Source organism: Panicum virgatum, chromosome 3N, assembly GCF_016808335.1.
Source record: "Panicum virgatum strain AP13 chromosome 3N, P.virgatum_v5, whole genome shotgun sequence".
In the NCBI taxonomy this organism is placed as follows: domain Eukaryota; kingdom Viridiplantae; phylum Streptophyta; class Magnoliopsida; order Poales; family Poaceae; genus Panicum; species Panicum virgatum.
The window spans coordinates 11,437,792-11,444,946 of record NC_053147.1 but is presented as its reverse complement, the minus strand read 5'-3'; the positions used below and the strand labels follow the sequence as shown (position 1 = coordinate 11,444,946).

The following is a 7,155-nucleotide window of genomic DNA, read 5'->3' as shown; positions in this document are numbered from 1 at the left end:
TCCAGCGGGCCCGCGCGCGAGTCCCGCGTCAGGCGGATGCGCGGCGGCGCTGCCAGGCCCATGCGCGGCGCGTCTGCACGCGGCCGGCGGCGGCGCATGAGGGTGCGGCGGCCGGGAGCCAGTGCGCTGCTGTAGGCGGGCCCCGCGCACGCGAGCGCATGCTGCTGCGGCGGATGCGGCCGGGCCTCGGGCTGCGTCTCCCGACGCGTGAGGAAGCGGCGACTTATGCTGCTGCGGCTGGGAGTGAAGTGATCTAGGGTTCTCACTTCTCAGACTCTTTTATATGAAACCACATCAGTTTGTGGCCCTTGGATCATGACGAACGGTCCAGATTGCTCCGCATTAGGGTTTTGCGGGATGGGCCAAATGGGCCGACTGCGCAGTTTGGGCCACGCGCAAGGGGATGTTTTTGGGTTGTTTCATGAGTTTTAGCCCATTTTGATGTTAAAGCCTTATTCTTTTACTGTTTCTTATGATTTAAGCTTAATTTTAATTGTTGTTATGTTTAAAGGCTTTAATTATTTCTGTTGCACTTATTATTACCAGCATTATGTTAATTAATTTCCATGAGTTATTTAAATGCTTTTAATCATGTTATAATTGCATTTATTCACTGAAAATTATGTTCATCCACCTTAAGCAATTAAGATGCACTCTATTTAAATGGAATCATCCGGAAGTTTATTTAGAGCACTTGTAATTAATTCTGACCATCGTTGATTTAATTACGAGTTTTAATGATAAATTTCGTTTGTTTTCCCCATCGGTGATGCAAATTGAAATTTATGTATGATTTTAATCAGACCATCGTAGGGTTAATATCATACTTCTTATGCGCATCTTAATTGTGAGTTTAATTAAGTTATTATTCTCATGATTTTCAGTGAACACTGTGACGGGCTACCTGAAGTCCATTGAGCCCCTGAATGGCACCAACTATCCAAGCTGGTATAAAGATGTTCAGGTGGCCATTGCTGTGTGTGAGTATGATCTCGCCTTACGTCAAGACAAGCCAGCAAAGCCCGCTGATCCCAATGGTGATCATACTGCCATTGTGAAGTGGGAGAGATCAGACAGGATGGCCAACATGATCATTAAGAACACGATCACACCGGCCATCTGTGGTGCTATTCCTGATAAGGACCAGGATGGTAATGAGCTGAGCGCCAAGGCATACCTTGCCAAGGTGGAGGAGAACTTTAAGAGTTCTTCCAAGACTTATGCTAGCACCCTGATCATGAAGATGCTGACTTCACAGTATGATGGGCAAAGTGGAATCAGGGAGCACATTATGAGCATGTGTGACATGGCAAATAAGCTGAAGACACTGGATATGGCTATCTCTGATGGTTTTCTGGTGCACTTCATCATGACTTCTCTGCCAGCACAGTATAGTCCCTTCAAAATAAGCTACAACACTCAGAAGGCGACTTGGAGCATGGCTGAGCTCATTAGCTACTGTGTTGAGGAAGAAGAAAGGCAGAAAGCTGAAAGGATGAAGGATGCTGTCAACATGGTCAGCGAGCGCTTTGGGCGTGTTAGCATGAGCAACACTCCTAAGCATCAGGCTGAATCTGGCAGCAGCAGGCAGCATAAGAGAAAGTTTAATGGCCATAAGAGCAAGGCCGTGTCACATAAGAAGACATCTAATGAGAGGCTGTGCAAGTTCTGCAAGTCACCTAAACATGAGCAGAAGGATTGCCATGGATTTAAGGAGTGGCTTAAGAACAAAGGTACAATTACTGATTATGTATCTTTTATTGATGAATCATTCTTAGTGAATTTTTCTCCCAATACTTGGTGGATTGACTTAGGTGCCACTGTGCACATTTCCAATTCACTGCAGGTATTCAGTTCGATCCGAACTATAAGAGAGGGGGAGCGAAGTCTAAGAGTGGCTGATGGCAATGAAGTGAAGGTTGAAGGCATTGGGAGCTTCAATTTGGAGTTACCAGGCGGCTTCAATCTTAGTTTGCATGATGTTCTTTATGTTCCCAGTTTGAAGAGAAATCTTATTTCAGTTTCGCGTTTAGATAAGTCGGGACATATTTGTGAGTTTGGCAACTCAGTGTGCAACATTAAATTTCATAATTTAAGTGTGGGCCTTGGTCATTTGCAAGGCGATCTTTATTTGCTCTCTCTTGATAAAGTTTATTCTGCAATGAATGTGGATGATGTATCGCATAAGCGTAAGCGTGATGATGAGACTTCTTCGAAATTGTGGCATTGTCGTTTGGGCCACATTTCGAGGGGGAGAATTGAGCGTCTCATAAGAGAAGAGATACTCCATTCATTAGATCTCTCAGACTTAGATCAACAATGTGTTGATTGTATTAAGGGGAAATTCGCTAAGACAATTAAGAAAGGAGCTACTCGGAGTTCGGGCCTATTAGAAATAATTCATAATGATATTTGTGGCTCATTCCCAGTAAAGTCTGTTGATGGTTTTGACTCGTTCATTACTTTCACAGATGACTTCTCTCGTTATGGTTATATTTACCCCATTCGTGATCGATCCGAGTCATTAGATAAATTCAAAATATTCAAGGCTGAAGTGGAAAATCAGCATAATGTCACTATTAAATTAGTGAGATCGGATCGAGGTGGTGAATATTATGGGAGACATGCTCCATTCGGCCAAGTACCTGGACCATTCGCTAAGTATCTTGAAGAGAATGGTATAAAGGCCCAGTACAGTATGCCGGGCGAACCACAGCAAAACGGAGTTGCTGAGCGTCGTAATCGTACACTAATGGACATGGTACGTAGCATGCTTAGTTATTCTACTTTGTCTGTGGAGCTGTGGATGGAAGCATTAAAAACAGCTGCGCACATACTTAATCGTGTTCCTTCCAAATCCGTGCCAAAAACACCTTATGAGTTGTGGTTTGGGAAGAAACCATCGCTTAATTATTTGCGTGTGTGGGGCTGTCCAGCCGAAGCTAAGTTATTTAATCCACAGCAAAAGAAATTAGATGATAAGACGGTGAGCTGCTATTTTATCAGATACCCTGATAAGTCTAAGGGATACCGATTCTACTGTCCTGATCGTTTCACTAAGTTCGTTGAGACCAGGCAGGCTGTATTCCTAGAGGATGCAGGAATCAGTGGGAGCTTTCCGAGGAGGGAAATAAATCTTGAAGAAATACGGGCTGAGCTTCCCATCCCGGTGATTCAAGAAACAGTAACACCTCAGTTAGTGCCGCTGTTCGTTCCTTCCGTTCAGAGTACACCATCTGTTCAGATTACGCCTCCTGTTCAGAGTACTAGCGCTGCTCCGCCTGTTGAAGTAGCTCCTGAGCCTGCGAGCGAACAACAAGCTGAGCAAATAGCGCCTAATGCTGAAGTTGAGAACCCTGTCGAGGTGCCTCAGACTGCACCTCAACCAGCACCTCAGCCTGTTGAACCATTAAGAAGATCACAACGGGCTAGGAAACAGACAGTTTTCCCTGATTGTGAAACATACTTAAGTGAAGACATGTATGATATTGGGAAAGCTGATGATCCTAACTCGTTTAGAGAGGCAGTATCATGTGAGAACTCTGCCAAATGGGTTGAGGCCATGGAAGAAGAGCTTAAGTCCATGAGTTCCAATGATGTTTGGGATCTGGTAGATATTCCTAATGGAGTCAAACCAGTAGGCTGTAAATGGGTCTACAAGACTAAACGTGATTCTAAAGGGAATGTCGAACGATTCAAAGCAAGGCTTGTAGCCAAAGGTTTTACACAAAAGGAAGGGGTTGATTATAATGAAACTTTCTCCCCTGTGTCTAAGAAAGATTCATTCAGAATCGTTATGGCGCTAGTGGCTCATTATGACTTAGACCTACATCAGATGGATGTCAAAACTGCGTTCCTTAATGGTGACTTGGATGAGACCATCTTCATGGCACAACCGGAAGGTTTTGTTGTGAAGGGTAAGGAACATTTGGGATGCAGACTTAAGAAATCCATTTACGGGCTTAAGCGAGCGTCAAGACAGTGGAACCTTAAATTCGATCAAGTGATTAAGAAATTCGGATTTAAGGAGAATGATGTGGATAATTGTATCTACACTAAGATAAAGGGTGGTAAATTTATAATTCTAGTGCTTTATGTGGATGATATCCTATTAGCGAGCAGCGATAAGCGTATGTTGCATGAGACAAAGGGATTTCTTTCATCCAATTTTGATATGAAAGATCTTGGTGAAGCCTCTTATGTTCTGGGCATTGAGATACACCGAGATAGGACCAAAGGAGTACTAGGATTGTCTCAAAAAGCATATATTGAGAAAATGCTTAAGAGATTTAATATGGATAAGAGTAAGGCCACACCTGTTCCATTAGCGAAGGGCGATAAGTTTAGTGAAGCCCAATGTCCTAAGAACCAATTGGAATCAGATGAGATGAAGGACATACCTTATGCTTCAGCTGTCGGAAGCCTGATGTATGCACAAGTCTGTACGCGTCCTGACTTGGCATTTGCTACCGGAATGTTTGGAAGATATCAGAAAAATCCCGGAAAGGTCCACTGGGTTGGTGTCAAGAAGGCATTACGTTACTGCCAAGGCACTAAAGACTTCATGCTCACATACAGAAGATCAGATAACCTTGAAGTTGTGGGTTATACTGATGCTGACTTTGCTGGATGTGTGGATAGTAGGAAATCTACATCAGGATATATCTACATGTTAGCTGGTGGAGCTATATCATGGAAAAGCTCTAAGCAAAGTTTAGTTGCAGCGTCGACGATGCAAGCTGAGTTAGTGGCATGCTATGAAGCAACTGGACAGGCTGTTTGGCTTAAGAATTTTATTCCGGGCCTCAAGGTAATTGACAGCATTACGGAACCTATAACGTTATACTGTGATAATCAGTCTGCAGTATTCTTTTCGAGTAACAACAAGTCAAGTGGTGCTTCCAAACACATTGACCTTAAATATCGTGTTGTGAAAGAAAGATGCCAGGATCGAACCATTAAGATTGAGCACATAAGAACTAATTCTATGTTAGCGGATCCGCTCACTAAAGGCTTACCACCGAACGTGTTTGAGCAGCACGTTACTAATATGGGTTTGGTGGATAGTCTTTAGGTCCTGGTTTAGGGCCATTATGACTCCCAACTAACGAATAAGCGTTCTACCGAGGTGTTTCAGTGAGACTGTGGGTAATGGGGTCCCAGTAGTGCATCAAGCTACTGACGACGCATTGGTCCGGTACTTTCTGTTACTACTAAGGGTGAACATTAGTATGATACGAACATTAGCCTTAACCGTTCGATCAAGTGGGAGAATGTTGGAAATATTTCAGTTAAGATATTTTGTGATCTTCACTGTTAAGGAAGCGTTTAAACCATCTAAACGCGATTAAGGAAACCTAATGATAAAACCCTAATGGGCTATGATCAGCAGGCCCATTAGGCCCGTTTCCAGAGGCTGGCCCCCAGCCCCACAGTGCCTATAAATATAAGGTCGTGGTTAGCACCTTAAACACCCATTCATCTCAATCTAAAACCCTAGCCACCGCTAGTCTGATCGCTAAAGGCACTGGAGGGGTTTGGAAGGCCAAGCACTCCCGTTTGGCGCCCGGAGGACGTCGATTCGCTGCTGCAGTCCTACACCGACAAGAACGCCTACTTCCTCTACGGATCAGGCGTAAATGGCTGCTGCAACTGCTAACGCTGGTATAATGTTTACCAATTTATTCCGCATTAGATTGATTTGTCATGAACTAGGTTATGTTAAAATCTTGGGTTATTAGTCTCTAATGTTTAAGCCTGGCTAATTCTAACACTCACCACTCTGCCACGAACCGAGTGACGGAGGAGACGGGTTGCCAGCGAAACACGCAGTAGAGGATGTGGAGGCGCTGCTTCAGTAGCAGAGGAAGGGAAGAGCAACAGAATTTAGGTTTCATGTTCGAGCTTGCCTCTGCCCAACCACCCCCACGACGAGTATATAAGTTTAATGGGCCAAGCTAATGACACAACCAGCGGCACACAGGCCAACTTACAGGCCCAACGACTAACAATGACAGAAGAAGAATGAATGAGCCTAGCCCTCGGTCGTGATATCACCCCTCCTTAAGGTGCAGCGTGTCCTCAGGCTGTAGAACTTGGAGATGGCAGAATCAACGACGGTGACACACCATGGATGTTGTGCTAGGTGGAGGTGAAGGTGGGTTTGGGGTAGGCTCGGCGGTGGCAGATGCAGGTGATGGCGGCGCAGTGCTGCTGGTGGAAGCCAGGATTGCTAGAGGCTTCTACGGCTCGCGGCAAGCTCGGATACTAACCAGGTGACGAAGGAGACGGTTACCGACGAAACGCGTACTAGAGGATGCAGCGGCGCCGCTCCCGAAGCAGAGAATTTAGATTTTGTGTTTGAACTTGTCTCCGCCCAACCACCCACACGACGAGTATATAGGTTTAATGGGCCATGCTCCGAACCTGGGTTCACAATTTCGGTCGGAAAGACCGAAATTTCGGTCATTTTTTCTGTTTTCGCTACTCACCGGGAAGCAAATTTCGGTCCGGAAAGTGAGTGATTTCGGTTTCAAATTAAAAAAATATAAAACTCAAACTTTGGTCAATAAAACGAAATTTGGAACAGTAAAAACGAAATGGTGAACCCTGCTCCGAACACAGGCAGCGGCACGCAGGCCGACTTACAGGCCGAACGGCTAACAACGACATAAGAAGAATGAACAGGCCTCGCCCAGATTGGTCGATCGTGACACACTGCTGGTTGGTTGCTCAAATAGGTGGTGATACCTTGGATTAATATGGTTCCCGCAATCATTATACAAAAGCGGGGCAATAGCAACAATCTATTCTAAATGGTGGGACGTAGATACGCCTGCTATAGCAGTAATGTAGCAAGATGACATTCTAAGATACGAGGCTAAAAAAATCTTTTTTAGAACATACCATCTGTTATCTATTATAGTAAAAAAAACTAGATAGATATATATAGAAACCGTCAAAATCATGCAATTAGCAGACAACTGCCTAAAGCCAATCATACGAGATATCGGAAAAGATTGGAAACGCTTTTTGGGTAAAACCGTTTGTCAAATGTTGATAAACCTTCATCTCTAGATCCATCGGTGTTCTTTGAAACCTGATCCTTTTTTTTCATTATTTTTAAACTTTCACTACCATCAGATTTTTGTGATC

General features: G+C 44.3%; 1 protein-coding gene across 1 annotated transcript; it reads left to right on the top strand.

The window, feature by feature from the left end:
- The first annotated feature begins 1,067 nt into the window (after positions 1-1,067).
- Positions 1,068-2,130, top strand: LOC120664263. The gene is made up of 2 exons (XM_039943397.1): positions 1,068-1,733; positions 1,847-2,130. Exons 1-2 carry the CDS (start codon positions 1,079-1,081, stop codon positions 1,900-1,902), a joined length of 711 nt encoding a protein of 236 aa, XP_039799331.1. The 5' UTR covers positions 1,068-1,078; the 3' UTR covers positions 1,903-2,130.
- Positions 2,131-7,155: the final 5,025 nt, after the last annotated feature.